This window comes from Sus scrofa, chromosome 13 (assembly GCF_054392235.1).
Source record: "Sus scrofa isolate SSC_HxYL_T2T_F1_AM1 chromosome 13, Sscrofa_HxYL_maternal_Yorkshire_Landrace_v2.0, whole genome shotgun sequence".
Lineage (NCBI taxonomy): Eukaryota > Metazoa > Chordata > Mammalia > Artiodactyla > Suidae > Sus > Sus scrofa.
Window position 1 is genome coordinate 25,407,672 of NC_139395.1, and position 17,148 is coordinate 25,424,819.

Below are 17,148 nucleotides of genomic sequence, written 5' to 3' on the forward strand. Positions count from 1 at the left end.
CTTAACCTGCCATGCTACCGTGGAACTCTAAAAAGCAGTACTTTTATGTGATTCCAGTTTTTATACATTTGTTATAACTGCTTTTAGAAATACGAGTGAACTGTTTGAAAAGATTGAAAATATATAGTTATTGGATTCTTGTCATAATGACCAGGGGATAGGAATTAAGGTCATCTTAAATGGCTTGTGTTTTCAAATTTTATCTGCTTTAAATAGATTTTATTAAAAATTCATCTTGATATTTGGATACTGGTATTATTTCTCTCCAACTGTACTTTGTAATTAGAATTTTTTGTTGTTTTAGACTTTATTTTTTACTCTTCTAGTCTTACTGATTTAGGATTAAGTGTACTTTGGTACATACTATTTCTAATATGATTATAAGTCAGGCCACATCTGAAAATTATATGTGTATGATTGTAATAGGACTTAAATGGCCACATTGTTACAGATTACACTTCCGTTTTCCACAAATTTCTATTGGATTTGCAAATGAAATATTTTGAATCTGATAGGGAGAAAATGTAATTGCCACATTCCCATCACTTGTACATTTTTATTTTTAAAAATTGTCTTTTCTAAACCAGTGCCATTGAATTGTGGGATTCTTGAGCTACATTTGTAGTTACCATTAGCCAGAAAACCCACACCACTACTGTTTTGAACACAGAATGGTGCTGTGTTGTTCTGACAGAAATTTGAAATCCGACAGGTTGGTGAATGAAAGAGCCACATGCAGCTGAGAGTCCCAGTTTTATATCACTGTCCTAGATCTTTTTGTTTTGTGGAAGTGTGTTTGGGTGGTAGTGGTTTGGAGTTCCGGGAGGAGAGGGCTGCAAGCATTCTGGGTGGGTGGTGAGGGTAACTGTTGTAGGGGGCAAAAAAATAAGAGTCTCTGTTCAAGGCTTGAGACACAGGATTTAGTACCAGAAAATTAATTTACCTGAAAACGTATATTGTGAGTAGATAAAAGTAATAAACACGGTATAATTTTTAGTTTTACTGCAATCAGTGGTAAACCTCAGATTTAATAGGCTTTGTTAGGATTGGGTACGAAGGTAGATTTGAACTATTTCATAGCCCATTGAGGCATTTTTGGTTTGGGATGAACAGCAGTTTTTGTGACATGAAGTCACAAAAATTCTAAGTATATTTTTAGATTTTTAAAATTTTGATTCTTCAAGTCATACATAAAATTTTACACTTTTTCAGGGAATGGAGATTCCTTACTGAAGAGGATCACTCAGAATAGACATTTACAACTTAAGACTTTCCCCTGGAATAGGGGCTCAAAAGCTTTACTTTTTCCTTACTTGATGTCTAATTATGACCTCTGAGGAATACAATGGCTTATTTTACTTAAGTAAAAAAGTGAAGAACTTTGTGGCAGTATAGTTACAGTAAAACTACCATAAAACATGCTGTGTATGACTATAACACGGTGTGTATGTGTGTATATATAAAATATATATAAAACTATATAATGTATATGTTTAATACTGTGTATAGTACTACTTATTACTGTTACATACCATAGTATGTCTATTACATATTTTCTATATAAATATGTATTTTTAAAACTATAGGAATATAAAGCATGGCATAAAACTTTTTCTGGCAGGAGTTTAGTTTGAGGACAACTTTCTTCAGATTTCTAAGATTAAAATTGACTTTCTGTCACCCCAGAGGACGTTTTGCAGGGAGTAGAGAGAGGGACAGTGGGGAGGCTGTTAAGTTGCCATAATACCTTGACTTAGTCTCTGTAATTATGAGTTTAATGCCAGTCTTGGTAACCACAGGGTGTGCAATCCTAACATACTGTCTAGCACATAGTAGATGTGAAATGTTTATTGATTGACATTCTGAACTGTGCATAGTGTTTACTGTTAATAAAAGTGAGTCAGGCCCCTGAATTGTACTGCTCTCTGCGTGGAGCACCATTCACATAATGACACTCTATAGTTTCTTAATTCTTTGCTTGCAGAAATTTGTCTTAAATGTTTGGTGCCTACTGCTACTGTTTGGTGGCATATGTAAACAAAGTTGCATGTTTAATTTTTAGTTTACTATCTAAGGTATCAAAAAGAACTTCAATAGAAGAGTGGGGAGTTCCCGTTTGGCCCAGTGGAAAGGAATCCGACTAGGACCCATGAGGTTTGCAGGTTTAATCCCTGGCCTCGCTCAGTGGGTTAAGGATCTGGTTTGCTGTGAGCTGTGGTGTAGGTTGCAGACGCAGCTCGGATCCCACGTTGCTGTGGCTGTGGCGTAGGGCGGCAGCTGTAGCTCCATCCGACCCCTAGCTTGGGAACCCGTATATGCCAAGGTGCAGCCCTAAAAAGCAAAAAAAAAAAAGAAAAAAACAAAAGTGGACAAATGATTAGGCAGTACACAGAACAAGATACACAAAAATCTAACAAGTATATGACAAGGCTAACAAGTGGTATAATCCAGGAACTGCATATTAGACCATAAGAACCAACCTCATGCTTGTACACTGGCAAAAACTAGAAAATCAGAATATGCCAAGGGGCTGTTGAGATGAGAGAAGTCCCATGTCCTGTTATTGGTGGGCACGGAGACGGGTACAGCCTTTCTGGAAAGCTACCTGGCACAACTTAAATTTAAGCAAACTAAGACCCCCTGCGATTTGGATAAATCTTTACAGAGGTTCATAGAAGGATACATACTAGAAAGCTTGCTGTTGCTCTGCCAGTGGTGATAGAGCTGGAAGCAGCCTGGACTTGTGCAGGTGGAATGGGTATACCCTATGGAATACTGTGAAGCAGACCCAAGGCAGTGACTTAGCCCTTTATGCCTAGCAACAGCAAGAGAGCTTACAACACTGTGCTTAGTAAAGAAGTAGGAGAGAAAATGAGATATCGTTTGTATAAGTTAAAAATACAAGCACACTAAATGCATTGGCAGGAGCACTTACTGATGATAGACTGAAACACATTAGAATGGTCCTCTGGGAGTTAATAGGGGTGGAAAATGAGGATAAAATAAAATAAGAAGGAAAGGAGAAAAAGGAACCTAGGTTATACAAACTTTTGACTGTTTGGAGGGGGTAGAGGGAGCACTGACAAACACCACACTAGCTATGTAGCCTGCACCTTAGGGAGATCACCCCAACCACAACACACACGTGCACACACACCTCGGTGCTACCGCTGATGCTTGTTACATACTCTAGTTTTACATCTAACAGATTATTACTTTTTATTCCATCACCCTCTGAGCCACCAGGGAACTCCCGATTTTTTAAAAGATCACTTCTTAAACATTCACGAATGGTGGTGGAAAGGGAAACTGGAGTGTTTAAGCTGTATTACTATGTCCTAAAGTGTACCATCTAAGATACATTTGTTAGAAATGAATGAGAATAGAAATAGCCTTTTTTTTTTAAATCTGAAGTAGTGATAATGATGTGCCTATTTTTTTTTCTTTAAAAATTGATTTATCAGGATGAATAAATAACTGCTACCTTGAAATATTCTAAGGACAGAGACCAGGTGCGCTTTGTGGGGTCAAATGTTAAACCACGTTGTAATACACTTGAAGCTTTCAAGAGAGAAATTTACTATGCAAAATTGTCATACATAATTTCTCCCTTAGCTTGGTGGACTGGTCTTTCTGATTAATGTTACAAGAAGAAAAAATTTCTCCTCCATTCATCAGTAGGGTGACCATATAGCTCTTATTGTTAGTTATAGCGGGGCAATAGGTATAAACTAGGATTATCCTGGGCAAACCAGGATGTGTAGTGTGACCTAGTTCACCAGACACATACAGTACTATTGAAGGATGAATGGGCCTTTTAACCTAGATGAAAAGATGTCCATTAATACCGTGTTTCAGTAGTACATGGTGATGTCAAAACGATTAAGGATGGTGATGAATATCAGCAAGGTAACTACAACTGAAATGAAGTTTCTTTTTTCCCTCAAGGGTAGAAACACTCTGTGGCTTTAGTATTTTAAAGAATATATTTCATGCATCTGTGTGTTTGTGGGTATGTACACATAGAATTTTTTAAAATTTTATTTTGGAGGTAGACATTATAGACAATTCAAACAGTAGAAAAGGAGAAAGAAGTTTTCCCTTGTCCAGCCCCCAAAGCAGTTGCTATTGTCAATTTCCTATGCATCCTGTACAGGTTACTTTCTTTAGGTATGTTTAACCTATAGATAGACACACACATGTTCCTTACCTCCATTTTTTTATAAATGCAAATTGTAATATATTACAGACACTGTTCCATACCTTGCTTTTTTCACTTAAGATATCTTGGACTTGTCCCACTTTTTGCAACAGGCATTAGTGGTAGTATCCTGATCTATAAGTGAAAAAATCCAGGCTCTATTTTAAAGGTAGTGTGTATTAAGTGTTTAGCTAAGCAGATATTTAATAAATGTTGGGTCCCATCACATTCCCTTGGCCAGATATGTCCTTATCATTAAGGAGCTTGGAGGGAGGTAATCATAGCACAACTTTAGGAAAAACAGTAAGACTATTAATTAAAATAGCCAAATATGATATGATAGGATCAGTAACTGTCCTGGCAGATCAGACTTGGGAGAAGTCAGAGGGTAGTGAGGGAAATTTTTCAGAAAAATGTAGTAAAATAGGGGAAGGCCAAAGCTGGGCCCCCTTCCCTGGGTGGCGGGGGGCAGGGTGGGAAGCAGGGAGCTACATTTAAAGGGAGAGAGAAAGAGCAAAAAAGTTATCACTGGAACCAGAGTGGGAGGTGTTGGTAAGCTGGTGGACTAATAGGTAGTGGGATGCCTGCAGTGCCATGTGGCCTTTTGTAACTGGTTTCCTTCACTTAGCACAGGGTGCTCCAAGTTCATCCATGTTTCTGTATGTATCCGTACCTCATTCCTTTTTATGGCTAAGTAATACTCCACTGTGAGGAAACACCACATTTGTTTATCCACTCATCATCTGACGGATATTTAGGTTATACCTACCTTTGACTATTATGAATAATGTTGCTATGAACATTTTTTGTGTTGTGTGTACAAGGTTTTGTGTGGACATGCGTGATTTCTCTTGAGTAAATATTCCACTAAGTGGAATAGGCAAGTCATAAAGTAACTCAACATTTTGAGGAAATACAAAACTTTTCCCAAGTGGTTGTTCTGTTTTACCTTCTCATCTAGCCAATACTTATTGTTATCTGTGTTTTATTATAGCCAATCTAGAGTGGGTATGGAGTAGTATATCATTGTAGCTTTGAGTTGCATTTTTTTTATTAAAGTATAGTTGATTTGTAACATTAATTTCAAGTGTACAGCATAGTGATTTAGTAATTTTGATCTGCATTTTTCTAATGGCTAATGATGTTTAGCATCTTTTCATGTGCCTGTTGGTCATCTGTGTATCCTCTTTGAAGAAATGTCTGTTTAGGTCTTCTGCCCATATTTTGATTGGGTTTTTTTTTTTTTTTAATTGAACTGTATGAGCTATTTGTATATTCTGGAGATTAATCCCTTGTTGGTCACATCATTTGCAGATATTTTCTCCCATTCTATAGTTGTCTTTTCATTTTGTTTATGGTTTTCTTTGCTGTGCAAAAGCTTTCTAAGCTTAATTAGGTCCAACTTGTTCATTTCACTTTTATTTCCATTCTCTAGGAGATAGATTCAAAAAAACATTGGCTGTGATTTTATGCCAAAGAGTGTTCTACCTATGTTTTTGTCTAGGAGTTTTATAGTATCCAGGACTTAAATTTAAGTCCTTAATCCATTTTGAGTTTATTTTTGTATATGGTATAAGATAATGTTCTAATTCTTTTGCATGTAGCTGTCCAGTTTCCCCCCAGAACCACTTATTGAAGAGACTGTCTTTTCCTCATTGTCTATTCTTGCCTCCTTTGTTGAAGATTAATTGACCATATGCATGTGGGTTTATTTCTGGGCTCTCTGTTCTGTTCCATTGACCCATACATCTGTCTTTGTGCCACTACCACACAGTTTTGATTACTGTAGCTTTGTAGGATTGTCTGAAGTCTGAGAGGGTTATGCCTCTTGCTTTGTTATTTTTCCACAGAATTGCTTCGATCATTCTGGGTCTTTTGTGGTTCCATATAGATTTTAGGATTGCTTGTTCTAGTTCTGTGAAAAATGTTATGGGCAATTTGATAGGGATTGTATTAAATCTATAGATTGCTTTGGCCTTTTAAACTATATTTAATTCTTTCAATCCAAGATCATGGGATCATCTTCAGTTTCCTTTATCAATGTTTTATACTTCTCAGCACGTTTAAGTCTTTCATCAGTAGTATCTTTTTAAGAGCCACAGTTTTAAATTGATGAAGTCCAGTCTGTTAGTTTTTCTTGGGTTCATGCTTTTTGTGTCCTGGGAATTCTTTACCTACCCCAGAATTATAAAGATTTCTCCTATGCTTCCTCTAGAAGTGTCAGAGTTTTAACTCTTAATTTTAGGTCTGTTCAGTTTTTAAGATTAAATGCATATCAAAGAGTTGACAGGGGGAGGGAGATACTTGTTGCTAATTATTTGTTTCTTGGTAATGAGTAAATTGATGAGATAACTAAATGCACATAAACTGCTTTTACAGTTTTTGCATTTGATAGTCTGCCAGTGGTCCTTAGAAAACCCTGGTGATGTTTTTTGAGAAACACTACCCGTGACCATCATAGATGGTCATGTAGGAGTTCCCATTGTGGCACAGCAGAAACGAATCTGACTAGGAACCATGAGATTGAGGGTTTGATGCCTGGCCTTGCTCAGTGGGTTACGGATCCGGCATTGCCGTGAGCTGTGGTGTAAGTCGTAGACGTGGCTTGAATCCGGCATTGCTGTGGCTCTGGCGTAGGCCGGCAGCAGCAGCTCCTATTAGACCCCTAGCCTGGGAACCGCCATATGCCGTGGGTGGGGCCCTTAAAAAAAAAAAAAGGCAAAAGACAAGAAATAGATGGTCATGTCATTTGTCCACCTGACATCCCTTTGGGATACCAACACCTCTCGTTTTATAATAATCCTTTTTGTTCCGCCCAGTCTCCCCTTGCCCAGTAGTGGTTGGTGCATTACTTAAGCCCCATCCTCCAGAGCTCTGAATCCTAACAGCAGTGATGTCTTCAGAGTGGGGTGTTTGACCAGATCTGAACTGATTGGAGCTGTGGCAGAAATATTGGGGAGGGCTATGTTTTTTCTTTTTACAGCCTCACCTGGTGATAGAGAGGGCTGTTTTAAAAGGTTGTCCCTTTTCCTCTGGTAGCTGTCTTAAGCTTCTCGTGTCTGTCTTTGCCAAGCCATCATGTGTGGGGAGCTTGTCTCCAAATGAAGTCACCCAGAGTTGAGGTGAGATGCTCTTGTTGACTCTGTTTACGTGGGTCTGCTCTTGTCCGACGCCCTCCCTTATCCTTTTCAGTTATGTCAGCCAGTGAATTCTCCTTTTGGCTCAGGCTCATATAAGTCGGGTATTTGTTTTTATAACTGAAAAAACCCCAACTAATAAAATAATAATCTTCTCAAGTAAATGTTTAATATGTAGGGATTTCAAGTAAGTTGGGATATATCTTATTAGCAGATGTGTAGTAGAGGAGCAGTAATTTCTGTGTGTGTGTGCTGTGGGCAAAAGCAATTCCTTGTGGTTTTTAAAGAAGCTAGGAGATCACACTAAATACCTAGGATCATGATACTGCTTTTGTGAAAGACTGAATTTAAGTATGAAGGCTAATTGAGAATTAACTGAGAAGTATATCTTTTAAGTGTCTGCTTTCAATGAATATATGGATCAATTATTCATTTGACCAACTTTTGATATTTTATGGGAGAATTAAATGCATAATAAAGGCTTCACATTTATAAAGGTGGATTGTTCCCTCAACAGGTGAGGATTTTCCAGGATAATTTTTATTACTTTAGAATAATTATTGTGTAAGACAGTAGCTTGAAATTAAAGTGAGAAATATTTTTCAATTTACAGATTCATAGAGCAGTTATTTTGGGGTATGTACCTGATGCAGAAATAGAGTTAATTGTAATAAAAGCAAAAATAAACCAATGGGACCTAATCAAACTAACAAGCTTTTGGACAGCAAAGGAAACCATAAAAAAAAAACCCCACACATACACACAAAAAGACAACCTACAGAATGGGAGAAAATAGTTTCAAATGATGCAGTCGACAAGGGCTTAATCTCTAAAATATACAAACAATATATACAACCCAACAGCCCAATTGAAAAATGGACAGAAGACCTGAGTAGATATTTCTCCAGAGAAGATATACAAATGGCCAACAAGCACATGAATAAATGCTCAACATCCCTGATTATTAGAGAAATGCAAATCAAAACTACAATGAGGTACCTCCTCACAGCAGTCAGAATGGCCACCATTAATAAGTCCACAAATAACAAATGCTGTAGAAGGTGTGGAGAAAAGGGGACCCTCCTGCACTGTTGGTGGGAATGTAAATTGGTACAACCTCTGTGGAAAACAGTATGGAGGTACCTCAGAAAACTAAATACACAGCTACCATATGATCCAGCATTCCCACTCCTGGGTGTATATATCCGGACAAAACTTTTCATTCAGAAAGATATATGCACCCTTATGTTCATTGTGGCACTATTCAAAATAGCCAAAACATGGAAACAACCTGAATGTCCATTGACAGATGAATGGGTTAAGGAGATGTGGTACATATACACAACAGAATACTACTCAGCCATAAAAAGCAACAAAATAATGCCATTTGTGCAACGTGGATGGGACTCGAGATTCTTATACTATGTGAAGTAAGAAAGAGAAAGACAAAGACCATGTGATACCACTTATATCTGGAATCTAATATATAGCACAAATGAATCTATCTACAGAAAAGAAACCAACTCATGGACATGGAGAACAGACTTGTGGTTGCCGGGGGTGGGTGGGGGGTAGTGGGATGGACAGGGAGATGCAAACGATTGCATTTGGAGTGGATAAGCAATGAGATCTTGCTGTATAGCATAGGAAACTATATCTGGTCACTTGTGATGGAACATGATGGAGGATAATGTGAGAAAAAAATATATGTGTGTGTGTGTATATATATATATATATATATACACACACATGTATATGTATGACTAGGTCACTTTATTGTACAGCAGAAGTTGACAGAACATTGCAAATCAGCTATAATAGAAAAAATAGAAATCTTAGATAATTGTGTGCATGCTTAAAGCAGTCTTAGGGATTAAAAAGATCTCTGAAACATCCTTTTGCCCATATTTGGTTAACTAAGGGTTGCAAATGTGCAACCTTCAGTAGGACTCAACTTCTGCCATCCTTACTAGTGTTTTTTATTTTTAATTGTATTGAATTAGTACATATACCATAATAATTGATGTGGTGGAAGTTAACTTCTGTGTTACTTGATTTCGGTAAAAAATCTTCATTAATTATGTAGAATTTTACTCGAATTTTGACCTTCGAAGTGAAAAGATTAACTTGGTTATTAGAAAGCCAAAATGTAGCCGTAAATTTTTGTGACAGCTGTTATTGATCCTCAAGCAGCACTATATATATGGAATTTTTATCACTTACTGCTTTTAAAATAATTGTGTGTGTCTTAATAGTGCTTCAAGGTTCAGAGTGCCTTGTGTATATAACTTCCTTTACTTCTCAAAGTTCAAGTCAGTGACATGGGGTTTACAGTATCATTGGCCACGTTCAGATGAGGAAGCTGACAGTTGAACTGGGATTTACATGCTGTTGTGATTTTCAGGTTTCCTGTGTGTTTAATTATACTATTAAGCGTATTTTTAAAGCTTTTGAAAGCAGTGCAACTCTTTCTTAAAACCACTTTCAGGGAATTGAAACATTTAAAGCCTTCTCTCCATTTGGAGTATGGTTTGGTCTTTGGTGCTTTGTAGTAGATGTTATTTTTCTAGTGTGTTACCAAGGCCCAGTTAAGAGTGAGCTGAGATTTCTTACTAAATTTGTAACAGATTCTGACTTGCTTTCCCCCTTTCTCCTTTTGATGCCCATTAAAGCTGCCCCAAATCTTTCCCTGAAATGCGTGTCTCTCTTTATACTATCACAAAGTGAGCTCCTATAGGCTTTGTCCCTGTGCCTTGACAGATTAACAGGGAGATGGGACTTTAGAAGGGGGAGTGGAGAGTTTTAGAAGTAAGAGAGAATCAGAAAACGAATGTCATGATTGGCAAAGAAAGTTTGAAGGCAGGGCTAATTGGTTCTTGACAAAAAGGCTGATGAAAGTGGGAAATGCAATTTAATTTTGAGACTGAAAGGTCATTGTTAATCTTTAAAAGAATAGTTCATTGTAGGTTATTGAGGTAAAGAAGGACTCAACTTCAGGTAGAAAGGTGTGTGTGTGTAGGTGTAGGTAGGATTAGAAAATTGTTATTAAAGGGCAGGAGAAAGCTGGACTGGTAGCTTGAAGCGGGGAGTTGAGATGTTTAGGGGTCTTTTTTAGGCGTTGTTGAGTTTTTGCTTGGGAAAGTTTGAACTTTTTGTAACTAAGTGTTAGATTTATTGATAAAGTGAGAGAGAAACTCGATAGACCTCATTTTTGGGAAAGAAGCACATAATTCTGAAACAAAAGGGAGAAAGAAGTGAAGATAGAAATTTTCATGTGGAAGAATTAAAAGTTTGAGGCAGCAGGAGACTCCGAGAGATGTGAGAAATCCTTATAAACTACCTGTTCAGTACGACCTTTTGGTTGCCTGTCAGACTGAAGATGAGTACCAGCCAAGACAAAGTCACACTGACTTTATCTAGGACGGGGTCTGGCACACAGAGGCCCCACTTCCTCTGCTGTCAGCCTGTTGGTGGTCTGGGAGCACCTCATGCCAGGGGAAACCGCTTCCTGTGCGCTTTCCTCTGAGGCTTCCTCTGAGTCCACCGGGGGCGGAGGTGCCAATGGCTGTGAGCAGAGATGGTGGACTTGGCTGGGCTCTGAGGCTGCAGTCTGAGGACACCTGAGTGGGAGGTGCTGGGCTGACACAGGCCTCTCCTGCGTGGAGACTGCTGTGCTGTGCAGGGGCTTTTAGGACAGTTAGAGAACTTGGAGTTTCATTTATCTTGTCCTGAAAGGACACTTAAAAACAAAATCATGGAGTTCTCTTTGTGGCTCAGCGGTTAACAAACCCAACTAGCATCCATGAGGACTTGGGTTCGATCCCCGGCCTTGCTCAGTGGATTAATAATCCAGCATTGCCATGAGCTGTGGTATAGGTCACAGATGCGGCTCGGATCCCGAGTTGGTGTGGCTGTGGTGTAGGCCGCCGGCTACAGTTCTAATTCGACCCCCAGCCTGGGAACCTCCATATGCCATGGGTGCAGCCCTAAAATAGTAAAACAGAAACAATCAGAATAGGAACAACTTGGAGTTCCCTGGTGGCCTAGCACTTAAGGATCCACTATTGTTACTGCTATGGCACGGGTTTGATCCCCAACCTGGGAATTTCTGTGTGCTATGGGCACAGCCAATAAAAAAAATGAAAATACGAAGAACTTGACATCAGAACCAAAAAGAAACCTTTAATTGAATAAATTAACATTTATGAAAAATATAATACTTGATCCCTTTCCCCTTAGTCTTTACCCTTTGGTGAAAACTTTGTCTTGGACTTGTGTGTAAGAACCACTGATCTATGTCAAGGAGGATGCTTGTTTGGGGAACCTTGTTCCAAGTACTTGTCCTCCTTTTCCCCTCTTAACCTCACAAGTGAGAGTAAAGGAGCTCTTGTTGGAAGCGGGAATGTCTGCATGTGTGAGTGGAAGGCCATGTGAAATGTGGGTGTTGGGCCTGCCCCGAGCCCCCTCACCTGAGCTTGCACACCACTTTCCTTTTACCCATCTTCCAACAGTTTTACCTTATATTTATTTCTTTGTTTTTTCATTTTTTAAAGCTTTATTGAAGTATAGTATTTTCAAGGTTGTGATAATTTTTGATGTACAACAGTGATTCAGTTATACATATATACACATCCATCCGTTTTTCAGAATTTTTCCCCATGTAGATTATCACATAATATTCCTGATGCTATATATATATATAGCAGGCCCCCATTGGCAGGTCATTCCTTATACACTTCAGTGTGCAAAGGCCAGTCCCAAACCCCCTGTTCATCCCCCCACACCTGTCCTCTTTGGTAACCGTAAGTTTGTTTTCAGAGTCTGAGTCTGTTTCTGTTCTGTAAACAAGTTCATTTGTATCCTTTTTTAAAATACCACATACAAGTAATATCATAGGATGTTTGTCTTTTACTGTCTGACCAACTTCACTTAGTAGGATAGATAATCTCTGGGTCCATCCGTATTGTTGCAAATGGCATTATTTCATTTTTATGGTTGAATAATACTCCATTGTATATATGTACCACATCTTCTACCCATTCCTCCATCGACAGACATTTAGATTGTTCCCAAGTCTTAGCTGTTTTGTAAATAGAGCTTCAGTGAACAGAGTAATGAAAATAAAAACAAACAAAAAAACAAATGGGACCTAATTTAGAAGTTTTTGCACAGCAAAGGAAACCATAAACAGACAGCCTACAGAATGAGAGAAAATGTTTGCAAATGAAGCAACTGACAAGGGATTAACTCCAAAGTATATAAATAGCTCATGCAGCTCAATATCAAAAATCAAACAATCCAGTCAATAAATTGGCAGAAGAGCTAAATAGACATTTCTCCAAAGAAGACATAGATGGCAAAAAACCCCATGAAAACCTGCTAAACACTGCTAATTATTAGAAAAATGCAAATCAAAACTACAATGAGGTAGCATTTTACACCAGCTAGAGTGGCCATCATCAAAAAGTATATAAACAGTAAGTGCTGGAGAGGGTGGTGGGAATGTAAATTGGTACAACCACTATGGAAAACCCAGTGGAGGTTCCTCAAAAAACTTTATGATCCAGCAATCCCACTCCTGGGCGTCTATCAAGAGAAAAACATAATTTGAAAAGATACTTTGTATTTCAATCATTTGTTGTTGACCCCTCTTTTCATTGGCAGTTTCATAGAAGTGGGTGCCAACTTGTCTATTTTTTTCAATCCTGTGAGACCTCACACAATACTGAACAAGTATTAATGTCCAACCAGGTATTTTAAATTGGATTCTCCTTAAAGCACGTTGGGATTTACCTTATGTTACACTTCCATGTCGGATACCAGCAGCCCTGCCTGCCAGAGCCTCAACTTTGCCCTGACTTCCTTCAGAGGAACACTGACGAATCCCTAACCCACTGAGCGAGGCCAGGGATCAAACCTGAAATCTCATGGTTCCTGGTTGGATTCGTTAACTACTGAGCTACAACAGGAACTCCTATTCCTGGTTCTTAAAGCACAGCCCAAACTGCCAGGTAAACTGATCAAAAATATCCATTTTGCTTAAATTTGTTTCCTTCCAGTATTGTTCTACCTTTATTTGCTGTAAGGCATAAATCCATTTAAGTAGGGTTTTTGAAAGAATTTTAAATGATATTTTTTAACTTCTTTGAAATAAACATAGACAATGCCTAAAATAGCATGTGCACTATATTTTTAAACTATTACATGTGATGCTAAACAAATCAGTCAAGAATATAGCTAATCTCCGAACTAAAATTAAGGTATATGGTTTGATCATCTTTTGAAATGTTAGTGTATTAACATACAAAATTATGTACATAAACTCAACAGTTTGTTTATTTAGCAAATAGCAAGTAAGTGCTATATGGTAGTGTTGGGAAAGATGCTTAGGATTTCTGGTCAACAATACTGCTGAGAAACTGGGCAAGCCAGGTAGAGACAGTTGAGTTCCAAATTTGTGTGCGTTGATGTATTCAGAGGGTCTGTTCTTTATTGATAACTCTTTAGGATAGTTACCATGAAATACTTGCAGTTTCCCCAGAAAGAATTTTGTTCTGTCATTGCTCTAATTCAGGTTGTTAGATTCCCATATCCTTTTTGGGGGCGGGGTTTGGGGGGAGTTTAGAGCCACATCTGGAAGTTCCCGGGCTAGGGGTCAAGTCAGAGTTGTAGCTGTCACCTACAGCACAGCTACAGCAATGCCAGATCCGAGCTGTGTCTGCAACCTACACCATAGCTCATGGCAACGCTGGATCAGTAACCCACTGAGCAAGGCCAGTGTCCTCATGGATACCACTCAGGTTCCTTACCACTGAACCACAATGAGAACTCCTCTGTGTCCTCTTTTTTATTTAAATTGTTATTTGGGATATAGTCGATTTACAATATTGCATTAGTTTCAGGTGTACAGCAAAGCGAATCAATTATACATATACCCATTCTTTTTCAGATTCTTTGCTGTTATAGGTTATTATATAGATTCTTGAGTAGAGTTCTCTATATAGTAGGTCCTTGTTGATTATCTGTGTTATATATAGTGATATGCATTCCAGAGCCTCTTTTTTTTTTTTTTTGGTCTTTTTAAGGGCCGCCCACATGGCATATGGAGATTCCCAGGCTAGGGGTTGATTCAGAGCTGTAGCCACTGGTCTATGCTACAGCCACAGCAATGCCAGATCCAAACCACATCTGGGACCTACACCACAGCTCATGGCAATGCCGGATCTTCAACCCACTGAGCAAGGCCAGGGATCGAACCTATGTCCTCATGGATATTAGTCATATTTGTTTCTGCTGAGCCACTGTGGGAACTTCTCCATAGCCTCCTAATCAGGGTCTCTGCTTTGTTCATTGAAGGTTGAATGTGTAGCTTCATATTTCTGAATAGCTTGATGTTTTTAGTGTTTGGGGTTTTCCACTTCTTAAAACAATGACTGTTTTCTCACTACACTTCTGTAGGCAGTGCAAAGCTACTAAAATCTAAATTGCTTGGTAGGCATTTAAGGTCCTCTGTGATCTGTTCTCATTTGGTTTTTCCAGTTCCATTTTCAACTACTTTCTTGCAGGAAACACATCACACACATCTCTGTACCAAAAGTTCTCCATTTTGGTCACCCCTCCCCTGAAAAAAGCCTATTGGGCTCTCTAAGCATAACTTACACACCATTACGCTATGAAACCAGCCCAGTTCTCCTTAGAATAAACTTCTGTACCATCTCTGTCCCTGTTTTGTATTTTTTATTACCATTTTAGTTTGCATTACACTATATGTGGTACAGTGTGTCATGAATCCATAATATTAGGCCAGTATTTATGCTTAGTTTCTGGGAGCCAAGTAGATGATGGGAAAAATAGCTAACACACATACTTTGGTACTTGGAGGAACTTGAATTGGTAAAAAGGAGCTGTTCCACATGGCTTTAGGATACTGTCTTTGTTTTCCCATTCCATCTTTTCTTAGGTTTTTTTTTTTGTTTTTGTCTTTTTGCTATTTCTTTGGGCCGCTTCTGCGGCATATGGAGGTTCCCAGGCTAGGGGTCCAATCGGAGCTGTAGCCACCGGCCTACGCCAGAGCCACAGCAACACGGGATCCGAGCCGCGTCTGCAACCTACACCACAGCTCACGGCAACGCCGGATCCTCAACCCACTGAGCAAGGGCAGGGACCGAACCCGCAACCTCATGGTTCCTAGTTGGATTCGTTAACCACTGCGCCACAACGGGAACTCCCTTAGTTTTTATTTTTATTAAAATTATACACTGGAGTTCCCTGGTGGCCTAGTGGTTAAGGATCCAGCATTGTCATTACTGTGGCTCAGGTTTGATCCCTGGCCCAGGATAAAAAAAAAATTAGGCACCAATATGGTTTAAAGAATCTAATATTTCTTTTAAGTTTTATTTCAAAGAAACAAGTGTTCTGGCAGCCTTTCTCATGTTTTGCTTTCCAGAGGCAACTGCTTGCACCTCTTCGAGCTGATTATTTTGCCGTTTACCTCCCTGTTTTTAGGTAATAAGTCCGAATCTACTTGCTGTTTTCAGTCTTTGGCAATAACTTCTACTTACAATGAATGATGTGAACATTTAGGTATTTCCTCCCATCTACCCCCATGCTAACTTTGTTTATATCACTGTTGTTACATCACCATGCCCTGGAGCATGGTAGCAAACTGGGATTCCTTTTGTTTCCTATAGAACTCTTTCTCCTCTGCTGGAGTGGATTTTTCTCTCTCCTCTTCCCCTCTCCCTGCTGCGGTCTCCCTCCCTACCCACCCCAGAGCTTTCCATACTTACAACCTCACATGCTTTCACCATTGTCCAAACCTCCTCAAAAGACGGACAAATGCATTGGGTATTAAATGAATTTCATATTTTTTGAAGTCTCCCTGGAGCCTCTGACCTGCTCTAGCCTAGACAGAGGACACTAAGTCTGCATTAGGCTGTCATGCCAGGCTCTTCACATAGTGTATAGGGAGATTCTATCTTCTGTCGAGTCTACTCTCCACTGAATCTTGTTTCTTTTCTCTTTTTCACTCCCATTGTTACTGTTGAAATCCAGTCGAGCTGTTCGATTCCTTGTACGTTTTCTCTTTTTTTTCTCCCTGAAAACTTGTGTCCTGGGAAGTTTTCTTAAGTTACCTTTTGACCTCTCTGTTTACCCCTTCAAATCTAGCACCACACATAGTGACTTTTTTTTTTTTTTCCGGCGGCATGTGGAAGTTCCCAGGCTAGGGGTCCAATTGGAGCTGCAGCTGCCAGCCTACACCGCAGCCACAGCAACGCTAGATCTGAGCCACGTCTACAACCTGCACCACAGCTCGAGGCAAGGCCGGATCCTTAACCCTCTGAACAAGGCCAGGGATCACACCCCTAACCTCATGGATACTCTTTGGATTTGTTACCTCTGAGCCATGATGGGAACTCCCTGATGAGATTTTTTAAGATCTACCCTTAGCAGCTCTCAGGTACTCAGTATTGTTAACTGTAGTCACCATGCTGTATATGACATCCCCATGACTTATTATTTAAAGTTTGTACTTTTTGACTACCTTCACCCATTATCCCATCCCACCCCCTTTATCTTTTCTGAATATTGTTTCATTTTAACCATATTCTTATTTCATTGATGTATCTTCTTTCTCCCTGGATATTAATGGTGTTTATTTTGAAGTTTTCTTTGTAATTGCTCTTTTCTCAAATTGGCCATCTTCCACTTTTGTTTTGATCCTTTGCCATGTTCCTGCCTTATCCATTACTTGGGAGAGATTTTGTTTGTTTTTTAGGGCTGCACCCAAAGCATATGGAGGTTCCCAGG

General features: G+C 39.1%; 1 protein-coding gene across 2 annotated transcripts in view; it reads left to right on the top strand.

Moving 5' to 3' along the window:
• Positions 1-17,148, top strand: part of UBE2E1 (ubiquitin conjugating enzyme E2 E1) — a 78,938-nt gene that overhangs the window by 39,589 nt on the left and 22,201 nt on the right. Inside the window, exon 4 of one of the 2 annotated variants that reach the window (XM_084987227.1) lies at positions 13,090-13,349. The exons of the other annotated variant lie outside the window; for it this stretch is intronic. Coding sequence (XP_084843353.1) covers positions 13,090-13,114 — 25 coding nt within the window. The 3' untranslated portion in view covers positions 13,115-13,349. Of the gene's footprint in view, positions 1-13,089; positions 13,350-17,148 lie in introns of those variants that run through there. 2 annotated transcript variants of the gene reach the window in all.